This window comes from Drosophila serrata, unplaced genomic scaffold (genome assembly GCF_035046125.1).
Source record: "Drosophila serrata isolate PLE 108 unplaced genomic scaffold, ASM3504612v1 contig_249, whole genome shotgun sequence".
Classification (NCBI taxonomy): Eukaryota; Metazoa; Arthropoda; class Insecta; order Diptera; family Drosophilidae; genus Drosophila; species Drosophila serrata.
The window spans coordinates 3,965,046-3,990,496 of record NW_028257147.1 but is presented as its reverse complement, the minus strand read 5'-3'; the positions used below and the strand labels follow the sequence as shown (position 1 = coordinate 3,990,496).

At 32.9% G+C, this 25,451-nt stretch overlaps 1 protein-coding gene and 1 long non-coding RNA gene across 3 annotated transcripts; one reads left to right on the top strand and one right to left on the bottom strand.

The window, feature by feature from the left end:
* Positions 1-1,191: 1,191 nt before the first annotated feature.
* On the top strand, positions 1,192-25,111 carry Tpr2 (Tetratricopeptide repeat protein 2). 2 transcript variants are annotated; one of them, XM_020948849.2, is made up of 4 exons: positions 1,192-1,819; positions 22,775-23,227; positions 23,288-24,132; positions 24,324-25,111. In XM_020948849.2, exons 1-4 carry the CDS (start codon positions 1,659-1,661, stop codon positions 24,419-24,421), a joined length of 1,557 nt encoding a protein of 518 aa, XP_020804508.1. In that variant the 5' UTR covers positions 1,192-1,658; the 3' UTR covers positions 24,422-25,111. The 2 variants fall into 2 exon arrangements, with proteins under 2 accessions (XP_020804508.1, XP_020804509.1); XM_020948850.2 differs by lacking the exon at positions 1,192-1,819 and adding an exon at positions 7,674-9,870.
* On the bottom strand, positions 2,562-3,716 carry LOC147643687 (uncharacterized). Its single transcript, XR_015271690.1, has 2 exons — positions 3,540-3,716; positions 2,562-3,453 (listed from the first exon to the last, which is right to left on the bottom strand). It is a non-coding gene; the product is annotated as an uncharacterized LOC147643687 (long non-coding RNA).
* Positions 25,112-25,451: the final 340 nt, after the last annotated feature.

Below are 25,451 nucleotides of genomic sequence, written 5' to 3'. Positions count from 1 at the left end.
CTTTTGACGATTGCGAACCAATCGCATTTCTCCATTTCTCTCCGATTGTTTCGCACACATACATACATAGACTGCTTCTTTACTTATGTATGTATTTATGTATTGTGTTTGCTCAGGACATATGTATGTATTTATGTATGTTGTGTGTGTGTTGTATATACGAATTTTTCTTATTCGTTTCGTTTCGTTTTGGGGTCTTTCCCTTTGTGGATTTCCCCCATACCACTACAATTTTCAAGTTGTTGCCGGAATATTGATGACAGCTAAAAGTTCAATATAAAATTGATTGCACCTTTGGAGTTACAGGACCTTTTCCGGAAAATATTTTAAAAGAATACCAAAAATATTTAAAAAACACCAAAAATAAGAAATTGTCACTTTTGTATATTGAAGAATTATATTGTCAAAAGACAATGAGCACTCAGACTAAACTTTTGGAGAATTAAGCAAAATATTTTATACTTTTGCATATTATTAATAAATAAGGCATGAAAGAAGTCTTATTTTAGGATATTTTTAGAATATATGTTTTTACATCAAGAAAAAATTCATAAGCTAAAAATTGTATTTCAATGAAAAAAATGTTTCATTTAAGTAAAATATTGTCATAAATCGTATAATATATATGAAATATAAAATTTTTTTAAAACTGTCATTGTTAAAAAAAACTTAATAATTCTTTATTTGAATTAAAAAAATATTAACAGCGTTTAAGCAATTATAATTTTCTTCGCCGGAAAACGAAACCCTTTCCAAACAAGCAACAACTCAAAATATAATTACTTAGCAAAGTATCGCTATACTTCGAAAGTACTACAAAAATAAATAAGAATTAATTTATGTAATTCTTTAAGTTATCATGTGATAGTTTTATTCGCAAGGTTTTTATTATCGTTGCTTAATATTATTCAAATTTAATTAGCCCGCCAAATTAGATGCTTTTGTATAGCTCAGCTCTTGTCAGCTTGTAATAGATATTTAGCAACCAGCTATGGTAAGTTAGTAAATCAGTAAAACTTGGGTCAGAATAACCAAGTTCTGAACCCCTCCGCAGCTCGTTTTACATTGTAGAAAAAATATTTAATTTTACTTTCTACATATGAATTTGTAATGGCGTGACGGAACTTTCAACTTTGTAAACAAGGGGCGGTTTAGTGCAAATAATTCAAGTAAGGCAGTTTATTTTTTACGCTATTTTCTTTTGGTATATTTGTATTTGGAATACAAAGTTAAGCTGTTTTGTTGTTTCCCACAAACGGTTACACTATCTTTTTATTTTTTCCGAATCGCACGCTTTTTCTCCGTCTCTCGTCGGGTCGTTCGGCTAAAACCAAAATTAAACAAAATTGGCAATTAGAAAAGCGCAGCCACGGCGAAATCTAGGAGGCAGCAGCAGAACGGCGACCTGTGACGGAAGAAAGCAGTAAGAAATTCTCCAAATTTCTATCGCGGCGCGCGCGTGTTGACACACGCACACACACACACACTCAACAGAGCTGCATACACACGTGTGTGTGACGCAAAAGGAAAAAGAAGAAGAGGAGTGAGGAGCAAAGGGGAATTGACAAATAACAAAGTTTGGTGACCACTGGACTCTGCACTCGCTGTTATTGTTGCTGTTGTTTCCCTGATATTCGCCAGAGGAGGAGTTGCACCGCATGGACGAGGAAGTCATTGAAATCAGCGATAGTGAACGCGAGGAAAACTCTTCCAACTCGGAAATGGATGTGGAAATCACCGCCGAGCAGCCGGGAGTCGTTGGCGTTGATGCCAAGGGCGATGCTGCCATGGAGGAGATTGTGCCCAAGGACGCGGCCACGTGAGTAACTCATAAAATGCACCCCAAAAAAAACCGTTTCCATCAAACTGACAGTTAACAGTTACACCTGAATGTGTGTCAAAGCAGTGGCTTTGAAACTGTTTGATGTATTTATGCGAAAGTTAGTGTTATTTTTAGTACAAGGACGTTTTGTGTCAATTGCGAATATTATTTTCATGGGAATAACTAAGAATATACAGCGAGCACTAAGTACACAGGTTTAAGCATACATACATACATATATATGTTTATATATTTTCCCAGTAAATGGAGACCGCTTTTGACAGTCATTGTCAAACTGTTGCGATAACAGCTACATATGTAGGTGTGAAAGTATGTGTTTGCATTTGCTGTTTTATGTAATCTGCTCGCGTTCTCTCTATCTCTGTCACACCCATCCTGCCTGCCTGGCGCCCCCCTCTTTGCCCCCTCCCCTGACGCACCCATTTGACATGGTCATGGGCAGCAGCCACCAAACGTAGCAAATAAATAGTGTATAAACAAATAACAGAAAAAAAAATGAAAATATACCCAGCGTCAGCAGAGACGCAACAGCGACGCCAACGCACACGCCCTGCTGCAGTTACAGTGGGACTTCAATAAGAAAATCTATTTAAATAAGTCAAATTTTTTTAAATTCGTAAAAATTATTTCAAAATTTAAAATGTCAAAGAGTTTTTCTTTTAATTTTACAAACACATAATACTGACTATACATTTGTATAATGCCAAAAATACATCGATTAGGATTTTATTAAACATTTATTCATTTGGAATATTTGATTTTTTTTTATACCATAAATACACTAATTAGGATTTTATTTTTATTTTTCTATATTGTAAAATAGTCTGAAAATAATTTGTTCATCTATATATTAACTTTGAGATAAACATATGTACATATGTGCAATATTTTTTGATATTTCAAATTTTAATAGATATCTTTACGAAATTTTTAATATCACATTAAAAGTTCTTTTTTCACATTATGGTGCACGTTTTTCTTCTATGTATTCCCTAGTTAATCTACAAAGTTAACATTTTCGATGTAGGAAAGCTTTACTGTATTGTCTTTGTTGTTGCTAGGTGCTCTTGGCTTTGTTCTGACTTGAAACTGGTTTTTACTTTCTGCTAGCCGCCCAGGGTTTTTTTTTTTCAGTTTTTGTGTGTTGTGTGTGTGTGTGTGTGTGTGTGTGTGTGTGTGTGTGTGTGTGTGGGCACGTTAAATTTTGAAATTCAAGCGTCTTTGATTTCACAATCTTGGCTTTAAGCCACAGTTTGGTAGTCATTGTCAGCTGAAAAGAAAATAATCAATGAAGTTAATAGAAAAATATGAAAAGAAAGGAGTTATGAAGACTTGTAAATTAATGGAAAAAGAATATCATTTTATTTATCTATTTTTCGCCTTTTTAAACTTAAATTTCTTATCTAAAACCAGAAGTATTAAGCAATTTCCCCTTTACCATTTTATTTCCATGGTTTTTCATGGTTTTGCCCCCCAAAAAATCCCCAATTTAACATTTATATTGCGCACATTTTTGCAAATTTGCCAACATAAACAGTTATAAATTTGTCTACGCCACGCTTCACTTGCCTTTTGTATATTCTCTTCCCGATATTTTGCACAAACAAAAGCTGGAAAATAGGAAAAGAAAACAAATAACAAATCGAATTACAATTCAAGTTACTATTTGCATGCATTTAAATGTATTTTTATTTACTTATTTATTTCCGTGCTTTTGGAAAAGCGAAGTTGACATTGCACAGTTTTATGTTAGGAAATTCAGGTTTTATTTTTGGTTTCGGCTTTTCCAAATTGGATTTTGTTTGGTGCACTTGTTCTAGTATTTATTACGTTGTTTCCGTTAACTTTTGCGTCATTTTGTTGGTGTTGTTTTCTGTGAGTAATGATAATGTACGTATATATAATAATAATAGATAAGATTTGTGAAAACAGACGTGGTGTGATTAATTAACAATGAGGGAATTTGTCGTCATTGGTTTTTGTTCGAGTTCTTTTTTTATTCGCAAAACACTGACCTGATCAATTCAGCTCAAAGTCAAGAACAGTCATCGCCAAAACAAAGACAAGGCCAAAAAATTGGCAAGCCAAAAACCCACACAGAAATTGTAACATTTTGGCCAAAATGAAAACTTCAAGTGAATGAACCCAAGCGCAACACCCAAAGACTTGTAGGCCTTCAGTAAATACAGTTGAACTTCCATAAAAGGAACCTCTTTAACTAGAGAATTTGATTATTAAGATTATAAATATTTAATACAGATTTTCTGGCTTTAGAATTCCTAACCTTTGGCCTAAATTTAAACCTCTTCCTCTTAGTTTTGTGGCCTAGTAAATACTGTATCTAATCTTCATAAGTAATTCCATTTCCTTTTTCACCTGCCTTTTTCTTTGTTTGGGGTTCAAGGACTGCTACTGCTCCCAAACAGTGGAAAAATTTCTCTTGTCTGCCAAAAACTGACTCATTCCCATTGAGGGAGAAGTAAAAAAAAAAGATATATATATGTTTATTATAACTTTTTTTTGTTGTTTACTCTTACTTGGAAACTTGACAATGATGATTTTGATGATGATGGTGCTCTGAGGGAACCCGTTTATATATCTAGCGTGTGAGTCAACCTGTTGATAAATTTGAAATGTTGACCCCAATAAATGAAAGAAATTTCCCATATATTCAACGAGGAAGCTTTTGAATTTTGTAATACAGTTGCAGCAGCATCACTTTATTGATTTTATCTGTGACATCAATTGGTTGGGAAAAAGGTGGAAAGGTGGAGGTTGTTACATATTTATAGGAAACCGGTTTGACATTTGAGCTGTGCCAAGTTCAAGGTCGTTTTGGGTGTGGCAAAGAAAAGGTTACATGGGAGAAGAGGCAATGTTTACAGCATCAGTGCATTTTTATACTTTATGAGTACTTTTCTTTTGAGTTAAAAAGAAAGATTTCTAAAACCAACACAATAGAAATTTCTTAAACCTTATTTTAAACTCAATTTCATTTGTATATATGATAAACATTACCTGTTTTATATTATAAATAAATAGTTTAGAAGGTAACTTCGACTAAAAACATTACTGTATTAATTGCAAAACCGTGTTAATTTTTAACCAACTTTATTTGACCCTCAATAAAATCACACCAATCACCAATCATTGTTGCCAATCAATCAGTTCAATTATAACCATTCAGAAACTTCAAAAAATACTTCCACACCTCCAAATCAAAATGTCAAGCTGTCAAAAAGTATAAAACAACCTTCAACTCGAAGCCAATCTAAGTCTTATGAGTCACTTTTCGAACATTTTACTAAAAACTAAGCAAGTAATAATTAAGTATCGATTTTTTTGTAAGCTTGATAAGATTACAGCATTTTAAATGGGTTTTTTCCTAGTTTTAAATGATAAGCAAAACAAGTAAACATGGCTGATTAGTCTAATTCAGTTTCTGAGTTTACTTTAGGTCAGTTTTTAGTTGTTTTCATAAATGAATGCTCAAGGTTTGTTCTAGAAAATAATATATAATATATATTTGTAGATAATTATATGATTTCTATAAACTTTTTGAGCTTAATTAGGGTTCATTTTGTCTGAAAGTTTACTCAGCTTAAACTCTATTATAGTTTATCTCTCACTTCGTACTTGTTAATTAGAAAAAATACCAGAAAATAAAGTTGAATCTGTTTCTAATTTTTATACTCGGATTCAAATTCTATTCCCATGAAACCTTAGACAAAGTTTCCCTGCAAAACCATATAAAATCTGTTGCTCTATAAACTTTCCTAGGCACACAGTTTTAGCAGCGCTTTGTTCTAATTTACTGGTTCTTAACAATGTAAGTTGCTAACAGTTTTCAGTGCTTCAGACTCATTTCAAGCTTGTTTCGACCCAAATTCAGTTGGCCAACTTCCTTCTTCGTTTTCAATGTTGCCATTTGCTATTGCTTTTGGCTTAACTTTTTGGCCAATCAACACGAAACTCTCGACCAACTTCAGGCAATTAGCTTTGGGCAACTATGTGGCTCTTGAAAAAAATAAGAAAAACTATTGCTCGACTCTAGGCAAAGTGGGTCAATTAATTTATTGATTCGACACGAGCCTAGAAGAGAACCCAACAATAAATAAAAGCAGCAAAAAATACAGAAGCATGGGCGGTAGAATTTTGATGAGAATCTCTATTAAGAATTCTTAATTGTTCCACGTACTTTTTTGAGTGACTGTGGAGACGGATGTTGTGGGCTTCTGTGAAGTGGCATTCGCTTAAAGACAATAGGAATATCATTGAATTACGTAATGTTCAACTTGTGGGGGCTCGAGCATTGAACTTTTTTTTCTGTCAGGTAATTTTTCAATTAAGTTGAAGATTATAAAATTTGAGGTTCAAAAAGTGTGCAAATGATCTAACAAGGTCAAAAAAGATACAAATAAAGTTCATAAGAAAATGAACAAGTTTATATTAGTTAAAAATAGTTATTCCATTAACCTAATTACATACAATTGTTGTGTCTTTTGAACGTTATTTATTATATTTTGTATCTTTATTTCATATTCATAATTTCATCATTATCATAACCTTCATATTTTCATCATCTTTATATTTATTCATCTTCTCACATTATTTTTCCTCTAAGCCAGAAATCACATTAATAAGCCACTTAATTCTTATCACTTCGCATATCGTAAACATTTAGTTAAATGCATTGGAAAATTGTTCAATTTCCACAAACTTAGAGCAGGTAAAACCAGATCTTTTCCATGGATCATGTGAAAAAGCTTAGGCAGCTTGTCATCTCCTACCCATGACAGTTTCCCGTCTTGTCTTCCCTTATCGGTCTGGATTGTATCTCGAAGCCAGTTTAGCCAGTCTGTGGTTGCTGTTTTTAAGCCACTTTGTAGGTTGTTTTTACACATTTGATACACTTGGAAAAATATCTATTTAAACAAGTAGGAAAGCTACTTTCAAATGCTATAAATAGTGAGATATGAGGGCTCTCAAAAATGACTAAGAAGATTGCTGCATAAACATAAATTTATTAAAAGAGAAACCTAAAAAACTATCTTTTCTTAAATCTCTATATTTAAAACCAGGGTTTGAAACTTCACTAACTATCTAAGGTGAGTGCGAGTGAGATAGAAATATAGTATTACAATTTATGGTCTAAAACCACTCTGTTAATCACACAATTTTAATGAAATTTTTAGAATATGCCTATATTTTATATATCTATTTACTTGTTGCCGATTTAAAACTAGCTTTTATAAGTTTTTGATTATTTTTGGGTGACGTATTTTAACAGAAAATATTCTTTAATATTTTTAATATTTTTTCATATCGTTTACCATTTATTGATAGTTAGACAAAAAGAAGATATCTCATTAAATATAAAACATATTTTTATAATTAAAGCCTTTATTAGTAAATTACTTTTCTCTAATTTAGGTATTTTGTAATATATATATTTTAAATACTCCCAGTTATATTTTTGAAAGTAATTTTTTTTTATTGTAATATATTTATTTATTTATATTCCCAATTATTATACATTTCGTATGGTGTACTTGACGATATTTTATATATATATATATATATATATATATATATATATTTATTTATTTATACTCCCAATTATTATACATTTCGTATGGTGTACTTGACGATATTTTATAAAAAAAATTAAATCATTGGAAGTCAATTTGTTTATTGTAATTGATTTACATTATTTTATATAATATATTTTCTACAATACTCCCAAGTTTTATAAATTTCTTACAGTGCACTTGTTAAGAGAGAGCAAGAGTGCATTTAGCTTGATGTAAATTGAGAGTGGGAGTGCTGCTGCAGTGTCTTTCTCTTTCTCTTACATCGGAGAGTGGAGCTAATAACTGTAGGTGTTGGCAGCTTGTAAATTAACACTCAAACTAGATGGCGCCATTTAAGTTTGACAGTAATTGGCAGCTCATACGGTTTTAGGGGAGTTGCACAGTTGCACAGCCACTGGAGCTGCCCTGCCGCATTATCTCTTTGTGGCTTCGTTATCTCTCCGGGAATTCAAGGGGATTTCTCTGCAACATTTTTGTAGCTTTTGTTTAGTGTTATTTTCTTTGTTGTTTCTTAATTCTCTTTTGTTGTATTTCGCTTGTGGTTTTAATTGCTTTGCTTTGTTTCTTGTCTGTGTCTGCACTTTCACTCGGTTTTGGTTTCAGAGAGGAGGGGTTTTTTTTGCAGGTTTAAAATTGCAAAAAAGGAGAAAAAAAAAAGTGGAATGCACTTGTTGCAGCTGAAATTGCGTTTTCGAAATTGCACTAATTTGCAATTGGATATAACCCAATTTTATTGTGAACTGGAACAAATTGTTGTGGTTTGTTGTGGTTTTATTTATTATTAAGATAATTCTTATAAAACCACAACTTTCTTCCTGACATTCGCCTTTCATTCATTTATTTCTACAGCTTGTTGTCTTTTCCCATTTTTGGTTTTATTAAAAAACATTAATTAAAAGCTGACAGCCAGCAGACGATACAACAAGACACGCCTTCACATCGGCGTCTATATGTTGCTATATCTGTACATTTGTATCTTTTATTAATGTTTGTCTGTTTTCCTTTAAGCAACGGGAAGTGAAAATGTCCAGAGATGGAGCCCCAATAAAAATGTTTAACAGAAACAAAGCGAATGAAAAAAGTAAGGAATATATATTGAAAAAAGAGAGTGCAATCACTTTTGAGTTTTGTTTACAGGAAGTTTTCAATCCGAAAATAAATATTTTGATCAATTTTTGAAAATATTTGTAAAATTATTTTAAATATAAAAAGGAAAGAGAAGCTATCTTCCGGAAACCAAAGTTTGATCTTAAAATTTATCATAACTTAGGCAAAAATAAATTTATTTTAATTTGGAACTCTTTCCAATGCTAGTTTTAATTAGCTTAACAAATCTGTATAATCAGTAAAAAATTAAAAAATAAATTTTTTTTAATAAATTTTTAACAATTTTTGACGATGTCACCCTTATTAAATTCAAAACATTTTCAAATAAAAATAAATTTCTGCTGGACATAGCTAAATCGACTAATTGCTAAGCGGATCAGCAATACATAGGGTTTCCTTCACTAATTTTTAATCATCTGAATGAAATTATAACACCAAAAAAGGGACTATAAAAATATCCTAAAGATCGACTTCCAAGATCTCATTTATAAATTACAAGAGTATATAAACTTCGGGTTGCCGAACTTATGTAGTTTCCTTTCTTGTTATGTTATGTTATGTTATGTTTATTTTTTCTATCAACAAACTAATTTATTTACATTTTATTCTGATTCAAAAAATCCTCAGTTTTCTTTTTTTTTTTGTTTATAATATTTTGCCCTGATCCCATTTAATATATGTATTTATTAAATTGAATTTGTTCAGACAAGCATAATTCCTATTGAATTATCAATTTGCAAAGATCTCTTTGATTGCAATTCTTTCTCGCTCTTCTCGATCGCTCTTCCCTGCTGCAAGTCTTCCATGGCACCTTTCTCTCTGTCCCCCAAAGGCTTTTCCTCTCTCAATTCTCTCTCCCGTCAGCTGCTCGTTGCGTTGCAGCAGAGAAGAGGCGCTGCTCTTCCCACTCAGTCGCAAGTTGCAGCGGTGCGTCGATCGACGTCGTTTTTCCGCGCTCGTCGCGAAAATCTTTGAAGGGAAAATTGTATATATCAAAGAATAAATTATAATAGAAAACAAATTCACAAAAAACGTTGTGAGTTTCTTGTCGTATTTGGATGTTCGAAAAAACCAAAAAATTTCCGATCAAATTAGTTTGTATTGTTTTGTTATGAACCAAAAGTGTGTCAGATCGATATTAAACCAACAAGCACCGAGACGAAGAAGACGATCGATCGAAGAGTAACTAGTTTAAGTCGCCGATCAATCGAATCAATATCCTTTCTATATGGACACCAACAGTTTTTTCAAAACCAACGGAAACGCTTTCCATAGCTATACAAATCCCCAACGACCATCCTACATCGATCTGAATAAAATGTTGTAGTAAGTTTAGTATTTTATATTTTTATGTTTAAATGCTAACTAAAACGGAACCCAAAGTGCAGCGGCAAGAACCAAAAGAACCAAAAATAAAATGAATATAATTTGTCGCTGTCGTTGAGCGAACTAAATATATACAGTTTTGGTTGAAAATATAGGAGAAGTTTTTTAGTTATTTATACGTTATAAAAAAATAAGTCTGTTAAGTCTGTTTTGAGTTTAAAAGTTTTATTTAAAGTTATTTAAAAGACTATAAGAGTGTTAAAAACTTATGTAAATATAGTTTTCTGGCTAAAAATTACATAGCAATTATTATTACCTGAATTATTTATTAAATTTAAAGTTGTTTTTAATGACAATGATTTAAAACAATAATAATACTAATTAAAAATTATTTTCCTAGATTTCTTAAGATCTTGCAAAAGGTATTATTATTTTTACCTTAATTGTCGACCACATTTACACTTGCTTCAGTGCGAATTTATATATTTATTTTTGTTTGGGTGTCGTTTTGCATATTCATTTATCTTGATTTCCCTGTCTCTCTCTTTCTGTATCTCTCTTTATTTATCTTTTCAACAATTTGCCACGTGCAAAGGCGTTGAAAATGAAAATCAATTGATACAATCAAACACTGAAATGTATTGAATAATAGTACTAAATATAAATAAGGTGTGGTTACACAAATATATTTATAAAAAAAAAACTTGAAGGTATTTTAAAGCTTTGATAGGGTTCTTGGAATAATTCAAAGAAATCTATACAATTACGATAAGAAATGGTGTAAATATGGCTACATTCTTTCAACGGAAAAATCTATCAATTAATATTATTTCAGTATCAGTAAAGACCCGGAATTATGGAAAATATTTTAATAGTAATATTTGAAATTTAAATAACTATATTTTTTTTATAATTATTGTGGAGTTTATTGAAATGTTTTAAATTGAAACTGAAATGAAATGCTATAATTTATTATTAAATATTTAACTTTTTTTTGTTAGAACAAACATAAGGTTTTCTTCAACAATTATTATTATATTATTTATTTATTTTTTTTTACTAGTCATTTATTTATTTTTATCCTTCTTTTTCTTTAAAATTGAGCAATGTTTTTATTTCTATAACTTTTGGTGATTCATCTTACCACTTTGCCTTTTTCACAGCCTTTGCCCTTCACACACTTTTATTATTCGAACCCCAGAAAAGAGCATTGACCAATCTGATCAAGGCAAAAAATAAAGAAAATTGCAGACATTTACACTTGAAAAAAATAAAGAAAAGAAGCAGTAAGGGATAGACAAAATTAAGACAAAAATCTGTAAAGTATAGACTAACAAAATGCAAATTCTATTTACTTTTACTATTACTTATAATGGGTAAACAATATAATTTAGGTTATAGAAATATGGAAAAATATGATTTAAGGCCATCAAAATATGAGAATTAAATGAGATTCAGTTTACATTTGATTAATTTTTTTATAAATAAATTTATTATTTTTAAAAAATTCTTTAACCTTTATAAATTTTATTAAGAATTCTTAAATTTATATAATATTTATCTCTGTGTGACAACATATAGCCGCATGTGAAAGAAAAATCTTTTCGCTGCCTCTCTCAATCTCTTTAAAATGTCAGAGCCCCAAACTGGGGCTGCCAAATGCAATGTCTCTCGACCATTTCCTTTGGCTTTCCCTGCTCCTCCTCCCCCTAACCCTCTTCACGTGGAAAATCTCTGTCCTGTCGCCTAGAAGAGTATTTAAAGGGGGGTCTCTTGGCACATGTGTTGCCCCAAACATTTGCTTTTTTTTATTTTGAGGGTAGCCTAAGCTTTGGCATCTGGCACATTGAGGTCGCCGGCGCAAATTCTTTTCCAAAACAAAAAATAAAACAACAAAAAAACTGCAGCATGAGGAAAATATGTACAATGCATGGCTACCGCACTATAATTTTGGTTTTTCTCTTGTCTTTTTAGTTTTTTTTTTTCGTTTTTTTTTTGTTATTTTTTCAAGTTGGGTGTGTCGTTTATTGCCCCGACATAAATGTTTTTATGCCCAGCCATTGTTGTTGTCAATGCTATTATCTGCTACTGCTCAAATGTTGCTGCTGTTGCAGTTGCAGTTGCAATGCCCAATGTTGTTGCAGTCGGTGGTGGGCGTGCAGATTGTGTTTTAAATTGCAGTGGCATTAAATTTTGCATGCATTTTATTGCAGTTCCATTGCGGCAGGCAAACAAATGACTCACATGGGTAAAATCCCCCCTATATACCTCCTCAGACCCGATGTATATATATCCCAGAAAATAAAAACAAAAAGCTGAAATGCATTTCCAGTCAAGAGTTATGGGCCACTCGTTGTGCCGAGTGTCCTGGGGAATCCCTTTTTTGGGGTCTCCTTTGGGGCATAGTTAAAAATTATATGTGTTTGGAGAGAAAGGGGAGACACTCACACAATTTAGGTGCAATTTTTATGAATGGGAGAGAGGAGAGAAAATTGCATTTTCCTCAAGCTTATGATTTATGATTTGTTTTCTTTTTAAAGACAATTTGGAAATTTATTACAGGCAATCTGTCGAAAATATGTGGATAAGAATTTGTAGAAAACTTATGGTGTTATTTTGTAATTATTATTGCATTTACATTTACGCTATGCTCCTAAATTATAGCTATAATTGCAATTATTTTATGCTGTTAAATTTGAGATGTGTTTACATTTTTGTTATGCTCTTAAGTTATAGCTATAATTGCATATATTTTACGCCAGTAATTATTTCTGTATAATTTATGCTCAATTCTACATTCATTGCAAATAAGTTTTCTTGAAAAAATAGACCAATTTATTAGTGAAATATTTATTTATAGAAAAAGAATCTTATAGTTCTTTTCTAAAACCAATAAATCACATGGGAATATTAACTATAATTTCTTTTTTTATGTCAAAAAATTGTAATTGATTATATATAGTTAATGTGGTACTTTCAATCTGTTCCAAAGGATTTTTTATTTGCTAATTCTTTTTTATACAGAACGATACCTATAGTTCCCTACTAATACCTATAACTCATATTGAAATAAGAACTATCCTTTGTTGTAAGTGAGTTTCTTGGGGTTTTTGTTATAACCGAACAAAGATCATGTGTTACTTTATTAAGTAAATTAAGTTTCATAACAATCTATACAGAATATGGAATATAATATGATATATATTCTAAAAATCCACCTTGAAATTTCCCCAAACTTTAACTTTAAATATTTCCTAATCTCATTTAAATACTCAATTAATTTACGACCTTACCTCCTCCAACATTTTCTTATCCAATTTTCCATTGCCATTCATCACACTTATCTAATTGGAACAATCTTTATCTGTCAATATCCAATTTAATCGAACTTTAAGCACGTGTTCCATAAATATTAAGAGTTAAAAGCAAACATTTCGCACCGTCATAAATCCCGATGACATGCGGACGTTTGTATTCTGTTTGTATTTCCTTTTTTTTTTATCATTATTGTGTGCTCCATAAATAGAAAACAACTGACAACTGGCAGAAACCTATATGTACCCCCTTCAGGCAACAAACCCACCCAAAAACACAAACACAAGGGAATGGAATAATGGGTCGGACAACGACCCAAAACTAGGGGCCATAAATTCAATTGAAGCAAGTGTCAATAGAACACGAACTCATCCATATGCAAGTGTTCTATTACCATTATAATGATGATCATGATCATGATCATGATGATGATAGTGGTGTTCTTTGGTGGTGTTAACGATGATGATGATGATGATGATGATGCTGGTGTGTGGAATTGCGATGAGACAACAATCAATTATGTATTTTATATTGTTGGCATTAGTTCTGAACCCACACAATTCTGCAGACAATGGTTAGCAAAGAGAGCTTGTCTTTAACACTGAGGAAAATAATTGATAGAATTTATTAAATGCATTTTGAAAATTATAAACTATAAAAATATGAAATAAGTGATCTAATCAAACTTAAATCTTCAATTTTATATGAAAAGAAAATAGGATAAATTCTTAGACTGCTAAGATTAAGGATAAATATTAGGGGATTGCGTCTACAAATTCTCAAGTACGAATTCTGAGCCTAAATGCTCTAAAAGTTTTCATTGAAAATTGCAAAAATAGTCAACAAAATATAGGAAATATAATATATAATTTATATAAATAAAATAAATCAATATATTATATACAAAGATTAAATATATCAATATATAATATATATAAGTTAAATAAATAGTATTTAAATATTTTAATATATTATTTATGTATGAAATCTAGTTTATATATTATTTTTCTTTTTACAAATCTTACTAAAAAAAATCCCATTATTTTCCATATTTTCTTCATGTTTATTTTCTGTAAACTTTGACCCATTATTCTCAGTTCTACCCAAACACTTCTCACAACTTCTTCAAGCAATTTGGCTTAAACTTTGAAACCGACACCAGAGGCTAAAGTAAAAGAGAGGTTCATTAACTTTGTTATACCTTCTCGTTTCGCCTTTTCCTGGGGAAATCCCCTTCTTAAGTTGGCATTTCTTTTATTTATTGGAAACTTCTGCTTATTCACTTAAGCCTTGGGCGAAGAGCCAAACCATGGTTGATTTTTCTTTCTTTCTTTTTATACCCTTGCAGGGTATTATAATTTCAGTCAGAAGTTTGCAACGCAGTGAAGGAGGCACCTCCGACTATATAAAGTATATCTATTCTTGATCAGGATCAACAGCCGAGTCGATCTAGCCATGTCCGTCTGTCCGTCTGTCCGTCTGTCCGTCTGTCCGTCTGTCCTTCTGTCCGTCTGTCCGTCTGTCCGTCTGTCCGTCTGTCCGTCTGTCCGTTTCTACGCAAACTAGTCTCTCAGTTTTGAAGCTATCTGGATGAAACTTTGTAGTTAGCCTTCTATATACTCTCACTCGTATATATGTCGGAACGGGCCGGATCGGACGACTATATCATATAGCTGCCATAGGAATGATCGGAAAATTTTTACAAAAAAAATTTTAACTTTTTCAGTTTTCAATAGAATTGGATCAAATTTGAGATATAGCCATTTTACTATACTCTACAATTTTGCATAAAATTTTATGAAAATCGGACTAATATATCATATAGCTCCCATAGGAACGATCGAGAAATTAATTCAATTAAATTTATAACCTTTTCAGTTTTCAACTGATTTTCATCAAATTTTAGGTATAGGCATTTTATATTAGTCTTAAATTTTGTGGCAAATTTCATAAAAATCGGACGACTATATCATATAGGTGTCATACAAACGATCGTTTGATGTAGAGGAAAAATGCAAATCAGTGAATGTAAAACTGCAAATATAATATGTATAGGTGAATACAATGAGCAGGTATTACTTCACTGTTTTTTAACACAAATATATATCATTTCTATTGTATGGTTTTTTATTGATAGAAGTTCTATCTGCAAGGGTATATAAACTTCGGCGTGCCGAAGTTAGCTTCCTTTCTTGTTTTCTTTGTTCTATTCGCATTCGCTCCCTTTATTTTCGGCCGCCATTATGTCTGCACAGCATTTCCGGTTCACGCAGTTGGGGGCAAACACAAAAACAAATGCAAGCAAACACACACACACACATACACTCACATATATAACCCGCATTGACCTACTGTGCGTGGTCCACGTGAATCAGGCATTTTAGTACTGTGAAGCTTCTATAAAAGTTGGGAAAAGGATATGTTTAAGAATTTTTAGAGATAGCTATTTCTAAGATTTTGTAACAAACTAAAAAATGTATTTATTAAATTTTAATGGTTTATATAGGTTATTAAATACATTATTTCTTATTAAATAATATCTCTATAGTACAGAAATTGTAAAAGAATTTCAAATAACAAAAATGGCGACAAAAAAACAGTGCGTATACTTAATGTGAAAACCCTAATATTAAGTATACACCCTACGTCTTACAGCAGAGAAGCTTAGAAACTTATAAAGACAATTAGTTCCAGTTACAGAGCAATTTTACCAATTAAATTGTAAAATCGATTTGGAAATTGATTATAACTAAGCTTCCAATATTTTATATTTATAAATATTTGTATATTACAATTTGTTCGATTAACCAAAGTTTAAAAAACTCATAACTAAGCCAAACGAGCATTAATTTAAATGTAATTTTTTCTTAGGTTAATAAATATGCATACTCAATTTTAAACTTAAATAAATTACAAATTTGATAAATTTTTAAAAAATTCATAACTAAGCCCAAAAAGCATTAATTTTAATTTGGAAAGCTGTCCTATGTTAGTTTTTATTAGGTTTATAAATCTGCTTACTCAATTTTAAATTTTAAAACATTACAATTTTGATCGATTTTTTCCAAATTTTTTTCCCTTATAAAATTTTGATTTTTTTTTTAAATTAAATATTGTCCAGACATAGCTAGATCGATTTATCTGTTCATGCAGATCAAGAATATATATGCTATATAGGTTCGGAAATGACTCCTTTATATTATAATACCCCTGCAAAAGGTATAAATATTACGTATACGCACAGTGTCCACTGTATCTGTGTGTGTGTGTGCTTTGGTATCTGTGTGCGGGGTCTTGTGGCAAGCAATTTCAACTTGTGGCAGGTCATGTCCGCTGCCCACTTCTCTGCTCAGTCGGTCGGTGGTGCCACTGCTGCTGCTGCTGCTCCTCCTCCAGAAAAGCTTGTTGTGATGGGTAAATGTGTAAACTATTTGATATGCGCTTTTCCGACAGTCTGTTGACTTTGTGGCTGAATAACGTTAACTGAAGTGGAATTTTGTTCAAGTTCTGGAAAAACTAAATGACAATATATTGATTTTTCGTTAAGGAAAAAGTATTGAAAATATATAGATTTTATTATAAATGTTTTTATCTGTACAAACCATTTTAAAATGATAAATTTAACCATCTAAACATTTAAAAGGGTATTATAAAAGACCTGTAATACCAAGGTCCTTAAAAGTAACCCCAAATAATTGAGGTTATTATATCTGAGTGATGGGAAATTAAGAAAATAAATGACCAATAGATCTTGAAGGGTATTCCTTAATTTTCCTTGGCATTTTCCAGAAAATACGAACTCCCCCCTTATGCTTATTGACCAACACAAATGGCTGTGAGATGGTGAGTGGCATTGTCTGGCGTATCGTTGAAGCCACCTGCAGCGCGGTGGTTTTACCCACTCCACTCCAGTGGCTCCCCAACCACACACTTTTCCTGGCTCCCATTAAGCCTGTCAATTCTCTTTACTCTCTCCACATGCGCGTTGCAATGCAATGCAATGCAAGCGATGCTCTCTGTCTCTCTCTCTTGAAATTCTCTTTCGTTGCAGGCACAGTGGGTGCAAAAAATAAACTGTACAAGTTTTTTATATGTGAAAAATATAAGATGACTTGATTGCAAATATTAGGATTTACTGGGATAATAGTATAAAGTATAATTATTATAGTATATACTATGAAACTATATATAATATAATTGTATAGTTATTATATTAGTATATACTTCTTAATTTTTATACTATATGATTATATAATTATTTTATTTGTATATACTTTCATTATTCACATACTAAAAATAAGCCAATTATCAAGAATATTATTGAAAAATATGTAAGGGTCTCAGAAAAAAAATGTTAACTACAATGAACTGAATATAATGAATAATAATAATAATACAAGCTGTACAATATTAAATTAATTCGTTTAAGTTAGTTTAACTTCAAATAAAGTCTTGTAAATTAATTTCCTAACTAAAACAAGAATTTTCCAAAGCTACGAATTTTGGTATACTTGTTTTTTAATATATAGGGGTATTTTTCATCTTTGTTAAATAATACCCCTAGAAATTAGCCTGATTTTAATATTAAAAAGTATTTCTAAACGAAGGAAAAGGGTCTTTAAAATAGTCCTAATATTTTATTTTTTTTTTTAAACAAATTCATAATTTTCCGAGTGCCATTACTGGCTCGTATTTTCTGGTTTCGTTGCTGTGCTGCTTCTCCTATTCAAGTGATTCTCCTCGTGCCATTGCATTAAAATCATCGCCAGCAGCAGTTGCACAGTAGCAACATGCAGCAGCAGCAGCAGCACACAGCAGCAGCAACATTAGCAGCAGCATCAGCATCAACAGCCGCCGCATCAGTCGCTTCCGATGGCTGACGGAGACCACCAGCAACGAAGTGTTCGCCAAAATCGCCTTTTTGATAGCCACTTATTTTTGTAGTTTATATAGTTTTTTTTCGAATCATAACAATATAAAATACGTGACACTCTGCCAAAAGGGAATAATCCAATTAATGTGCGGTTGTTAAATATCCTTGCTGGTTTTTTTTTTATACTTAATGTCGAAAAGTAATAACATTAAAAGTCTGACTCTTCCTCCGCTGCTCCTCTATCCAATGCTCAATAAATTGTATATGAGTTCGGAGGAATTTACATTTCTGCCGCGGTAAGTTAAAATGCCGGATAGTGAAGTCCTTTTTATCCTTGTTGTCCTTGTTGTTGTTGTTATTGTGATGCCAAAAGCAAATTTGATGTGACAGGATGCTAATGGAATGCAAAATGCCATTACAGTGCTATATGTCCTGATATATATGCAGATATATATATATATATCTGGCGGAAAAGTTTGTGCGGAAATTATAAGCGAGAAAGACAGTTTTTGAAGTTGGTTTTCTTGTGAAGTTTTTTGATAATTTGTTGGGGCTAAATTTAAAATGAAAGCTTAACTTATTTATTGGTATTAATTTTTGTTTATTTGTCAGGTGTGATAATGAGCCTTGGAGATTGTTAAGTTGGTATTTTTCTTTCTTGCATCTTAGCATAATGCTTATAATTAAATGATTATCGGGATTAACTATCAAATAAAATAAAATAAACACAAGATTTTCCTTTAATTATTTATTAATTCACAAACTAACTACTAAACTTAAATGTGATAATGACATTAAAACTTGTAAATTTCTACCATTAATGTTAAAATGAAAAAGTTGTCAAAAAATTTCTCATATTTATTATAACGCAAATTTAATGTTACAAACTATTCGTTTTACTATATAAATATTAAAAAAGTTCATATCAAAGAAAAGGTCTTTATAAGGCACGAAGTCCAAAGATATTCAGGCAATTTATTTACCCTAAAATAAATATGAAAAGTCAAAGTAAAAAGTAACTTCTTAGCCTTACCACAAGGAAGAAATCATAGTTAGGTGTTGTGAAAAAGTAATCAAAAACAATCACAAACTTTCTGAAATAGTAGCAGTTGACTGTTGTTCTCTCTCAAATGTTTCCACTGTACCAATTCTTTTTATCTCCACTATCAAGTTGTAGTTAACTGGAAGATTTGACACCCTGACAATCTACTTTGCATGATTTTTCCAGCACATGTCACGAGGCGTCGTCTTCGTCGTCGTCCAAGTTGTCTATGCAAAAAGTTTTGTCATCACAAAGTCCGCTCTTGGATTTTCCTCTCTCCTCCCCTCCAAGTTTACCCCACGAGCTGTGCATATTCATGAGGGAATGATTATTCCAATCCATTCCGGGACTATGCATTTGGATTTCCATTCACATTCCCATTCCCATTCCTCTATAACATTCCTCGAATGTTCTTCTACCATTGACTTCGCTTATCGCGCATTGAACTTTACTATGACCTGAAGGCACTCCATACATTGTCTGTGAAACACGTACGGACAATGGAGGTCAAGATTATAGGAACTAGAGGGGATTTATGGGGGATATTAATGGGAGATATTTGGATACAGATGATATTTCATTGAAGTTTAAATAAAAACCAGATTTATTCAATAAGAGTTATAAATTCATTTATTAATGTTCTTCTCCCATTTAATCAAGGGATTAAAAAATGTAAAGAGTAACATGAAAAATATATTTTCTAAACTATATTTCCTCTCTAAATTATTGTATTTAATAACAAAAAAGGGCTATGGGATTTTAAACTGAATTTTTTAAGTTCAAGTAAAAACAATTCTAAGTGTTCAACCTATTCAAAAAGTTCTTAATATAATATTTATTGAGTTCTCAATATTTTTATTCAAATAACTACATCGATAATGAAAACAATTTTTAATTTACCTAAAAAGGAAACGCTGGAAAAAGTTTTTATTTAATATTGAACAGAGAATTTCAACAGAAAATAACAATCGAATATTCTGTTCTAATAAATATAATATCTATAAATACAGCTTTATGAAAGAGACTTTATATTAAATAATAATTATTATAAAAGATAACTAGGGGAAAACAAAGGCACCCCCCCAAAATAATAATAAATATTCAAACAAAAGCCCAACCCTTTGGGGGATATCCTTTGATTTAAACATAGCTATTATTTTGAGCTCAAATGTAAGCTAAATATATGCTTAAATCCGCATTGCATGCTTTGCATTCATTCTTCTGTTCCTTTTTTTATTCGTTTTCCGTTTACCATTTCTTTTTCCCTTATTTTTACCTGTGTTTTTCCTGCCATTCAGGTGGTTGTGCTGCGGCGGTCCCCCTTTGAGCCTTATTTATCTAACCAGTGCTTTTATGTTGTGCATACATACACCCACCCACTACTTAATTTAAATCAGCTCCTTTTCGTTTTCTTTATTTCTTTTTTCGCCCCCCGCGAATCCTTGTTGAAGTTATCCACGCCTTTTGTGAAAATGCAAAGCGTTGCCTACTTTTTTGGGCAGTCAGGACTCTAGTAAAAGGGGGTTTCCCCCTTAACAAATGGCTTTCTAAAATGTTGCCCAATCAAGCGCAAGCGAATTTTTGACTTTTATGGGTTTTCTCTAATTGTTATGCAAACTGCTGCGGTTCTCTCCTTGCCAAGATATCCGAAAGCCCCATTTTTGCCCCCATTTCTGCGGTTCAGGCCGCGACCGCTTTGCCAAGTTATGGCAGCAATTAAAAGTTTTGTGCTGAGCACTTGCAAAAAAAAAAAACCGAAAAAAATGCCACCCTCCAATTTGCAGCCTCTTATATTTGTCTGTAGGAACAAATGACAAGACAAAAAGAAAAATCACAGTGTGGGCAATGGTTAATTATTCTTTTTTTCTAGGAGTAATTAACAACCTTTGTTTGTCTATGGTATTTTATTTCAAGGAATTTTAAGCAACTTGTGAGCTTTTTTTATTAGAATTTAGAGTAATTTGTTATGTTCTTTATGTTTAAAGAATTACAAAGAGTTTTTAATGTTTAAAATTCCATTTAATAAGTCTGATTGAATCTTCTTCCAATAAAAAAGTATGTCCCTTTTGAAAATAAAGTTTAACCGCATAGCCAAACATTAAACTTTTATTAACAGGGAATCTATCAAATAAATATTTGCCAATAACAACTAATAAAATATATATATAAAATGTATATAATACATCTACTAAAACCACACCTCAAAAAAGAAACCATTTTCCATATTGTTTGTCTTACAATCTGCAATCAAGCAAAAAGATTCCACAAAGTACAAAGAAACGTAAAGTGCGAAATGCTACAAATAACTCTTGATATTTTTGCAGTACCTTGAATGTATTTTTAATGGAACAAAATAAGTAAATAATCAAAAGGAAACCGAGAATCGAAATCACCAGCAAATAAATAACAAGCACAGCCAGAAGAGTGAAATCGAGAATAACAACAATGAAGTTGGGGCATAAAGCACTTAGGTTCCCCTGCCTTTAATACTGGCGACAAGTACAGTAAACACTCTGTCTGGCACAACTCCAAGTGTGCCGGGAGTTGGGGGAGAAAAAAAATGGGAGAATTTCTTTGGCTTTCGGTAGATTCTTTGGCGTCCGCATTAGTGTCGCCCTATTGGCGGCCATTGTGATGCCATAATTTCTTGGCCCATTTGAGCTGGGGCTGCAGGTTGTTGCACTTCCTCAAATGGGAAATGGGAAATGGGGGGGAAAAAAAGAAGGAAAATGGGGAATGGAAAATATAGGGAATGGAAACTAGAGGGGGGCAGTGTACAGTGTGCTATAAATGGGATGCAAGCGAATGAATGGGAGTGGAAATTGATCGGTCAGGATGGCGGGAAAGTTCCTAACGAGTTGTATTATTAATTGTGGCAAAAGCATTTTTGGCTTTTAAACAAATTGCTTGGGTGTTTTTAAGGCATTTTATTTGTATAATTAATGTAATTAATGTATAAGGCATTTTATTTGTATAATTAATGTAATTAATGTATAATTAATGTGAAACTCTACATGATTAATATATTGAGGGATTTTTAAAAGGAGTTTTGAGGTACTATAATATCAAGATGCATAACGCCCATATGCAGACGCAAATAACTAAAGTAATCTCATAATTATAAGGTTTTATATGGTATCATAAAGAGGTATTTGTGTTATTCCTGCGAGACTCCCCTACCTTAGTTCACCCTTCCATACTTTGCCTGCAAAGTACAAGCAAAGCAGCTTTAGCAGATACAGATTTTTTAATAGCTACATCATAAAATGATGAATTTTTCAATCTCTCTTATTTAAAAAAACCTCAAACCCTTTAAATTTCTTTTGATATGAAAAATGTCAATTAAGAAATCACTATTTCCGCCTATGCTTTGGGTCACTGTGCACTTTTGAAAAGACGTCTGGCCAACATCAAGCGGATTACTTCCTGTTGCTTTTCGTTGTGCCATTTTATTCCAACTTGTTCTTTATATTTCTACGCAAGACGAAGAATGGTTGAGGAGGAGGAGACCAGGCCCGCGGCTGTTACTTCGACTCAGTTGACGACACGACGACGACATGAAATTAAAAATTCAAATTATGTAGACCGAGGTCCTCCTCCCCCGCCGTCCTTTATGCAAGCGAGCCTAAAGCCCCAAGGATTGACCAAGAAAATTGTTTTCTTCTGTCTTACAGCATCGCCGAAGAGAAAAAGAAGCTGGGCAACGACCAATACAAGGCACAAAACTATCAAAATGCACTCAAGCTCTATACGGATGCCATATCGTTATGTCCTGACTCGGCGGCCTACTATGGCAATCGGGCTGCCTGCTACATGATGCTGCTCAACTATAATAGCGCCTTAACGGACGCCCGCCATGCCATCCGTATCGATCCTGGCTTCGAGAAGGCCTACATACGGGTGGCCAAATGTTGCCTGGCTCTCGGTGACATTATCGGTACGGAGCAGGCGGTTAAAACAGTGGCGGAGCTCAACTCACAGAGCACAGCACTGAGCGGTGAACAGTCGGCGGTACAGAAGCTACGACAACTGGAGGCCACCATACAGACCAATTATGATTCAAAGGCATACCGCAATGTGGTCTTTTATCTGGATAGTGCCTTGAAAATGGCACCAGCCTGCTTGAGGTAAGTCTCTCTGCTTAGTTTTGAGTTATTTCCCATATTAATCTCTATAATTGTTCTTAGATATCGCCTTTTGAAAGCCGAGTGCCTTGCATTTCTGGGACGCTGCGATGAGGCCTTAGACATTGCCGTGGGCGTTATGAAGCTGGATACCACCTCAGCGGATGCCATTTATGTGAGAGGATTGTGCCTGTATTATACTGACAACCTGGACAAGGGCATATTGCATTTTGAGCGCGCCTTAACCCTCGATCCTGATCATCACAAGTCTAAGCAAATGCGCAGCAAGTGCAAACAGCTCAAGGAGATGAAGGAGAATGGCAATATGCTGTTTAAATCGGGTCGTTATCGTGAGGCACATGTCATTTACACGGACGCCTTGAAGATTGATGAGCACAACAAGGATATTAATTCGAAATTGTTGTATAATCGTGCCCTGGTCAATACCCGCATTGGTAACTTGCGCGAAGCGGTAACTGACTGCAATCGTGTATTGGAGCTAAATAGTCAATATCTGAAGGCTCTGCTGTTACGTGCCCGCTGCTTTAATGATCTGGAGAAGTTCGAGGAGGCGGTGGCCGACTATGAGACGGCATTGCAGTTGGAGAAGACGCCAGAGATTAAGCGCTTGTTGCGCGATGCCAAGTTTGCGCTGAAGAAATCGAAACGAAAGGATTACTATAAGATCCTTGGCATCGGACGTAATGCCAGCGATGATGAGATTAAGAAGGCGTATCGTAAGAAGGCACTGGTACATCATCCCGATAGGCATGCGAATAGCAGTGCCGAGGAGCGTAAGGAGGAGGAGCTGAAGTTCAAGGAGGTGGGCGAGGCATATGCCATACTGTCTGATGCCAGGAAGAAGTCGCGCTATGACAGTGGGCAGGATATCGAGGAGCAAGAGCAAGGTGAGGGAGAAGAATCCTTTTACAAACTGTTTGCAAAGTACTGAGGTATTTTTACCTACCAAGTGTAATGTAAAAATACAGAAAGTATGCTGTAAAACTGTAGACATTTGAACACAGCGTAAAAATCCTCTTAAACCTATAATTTAAATTAGAAATATTATATTAATGTATATCATTTCTTATCCTTTCAGCTGACTTCGATCCGAATCAAATGTTCCGCTCATTCTTCCAATTTAATGGCGGCGCCGGCGGCGGTGGTCGCAATAATTCGTTCAACTTTGAGTTCTAAGACAGATCCTGTGTGTGTTCGTTCGTTCAGAGGATACAAAATCCCTTGACCCACAATATATCTGCCTCATCCGGAAGCCAACGCGACCCAACAACGCTGCGCACAAAATTTTCAAATCTTTTTGCTTTGTGTTCTTTTTATACAAAAACAAAAGGATTCGCTTTGATTTTATACATCTTGGTTGGCAAACGAAAAAAAAAAAAGAAAATCAAAAGAAGAAAATTACTAGGCAAATTTTGTGAAAGAATGAAAATCAAATTGGAAAATTTTCAGTGCATTTTCACATTTTAAATGTTTCTTTTTAAATCATTTCGGTGGCATTAAATCAAACCTAATAAATTTGAAACTTATGTGAAATGAAAACTATTAATTTATGTATGTGAAATTTTTGCGTCATGTGCTTGCGTATACATTATATAGAGGAGTAACTGATTAATTAATGATTAAAACAAATCGTAGCCTTATTGTATAACCAATTTTATTTATACACCTTAAGACAGACACTTAAGTTATGTTTCTAAGTTAAAAACAAAAAACCACAAAGAAGAAAAGAAAACCAGAGTAATGCTAAAAACAAACACAAATCAAACAAACCAATAACGCAAACGATTTAGTTATTATCTTGTGTAACTATAGAATGAAGAGAATTATATATAAAGTGGAAAAATTAAGTAAAATTAGAAAAACCAAGGAAAGTTTTTGTTGTATTTTGGGAAAAGTTATTCTTAATTTTCAGAGGAATTTGAATTTTACATGGATTCATGCAAAGGCGACATCTAGCGGAAGAGCAGCCTGCTTTTGGGTAAAATTCATGTCAAATATGGAAAATTACAGTTTTGTGCAAAATGACACAGTTTGAGGGGAATTACAGGAGTTTTAGATTTACCAACTTAACAGTAATGAATGTTAATACAGTTTCACAAGCAGATAGACAGCTAACGGTACTGATCTTGTGCCTTAAACCAAACTGAATCTGGTTCAATAGCTCTTAAACTTTTATAATCCTTAAGCAATACTTTGCAAACTGTGC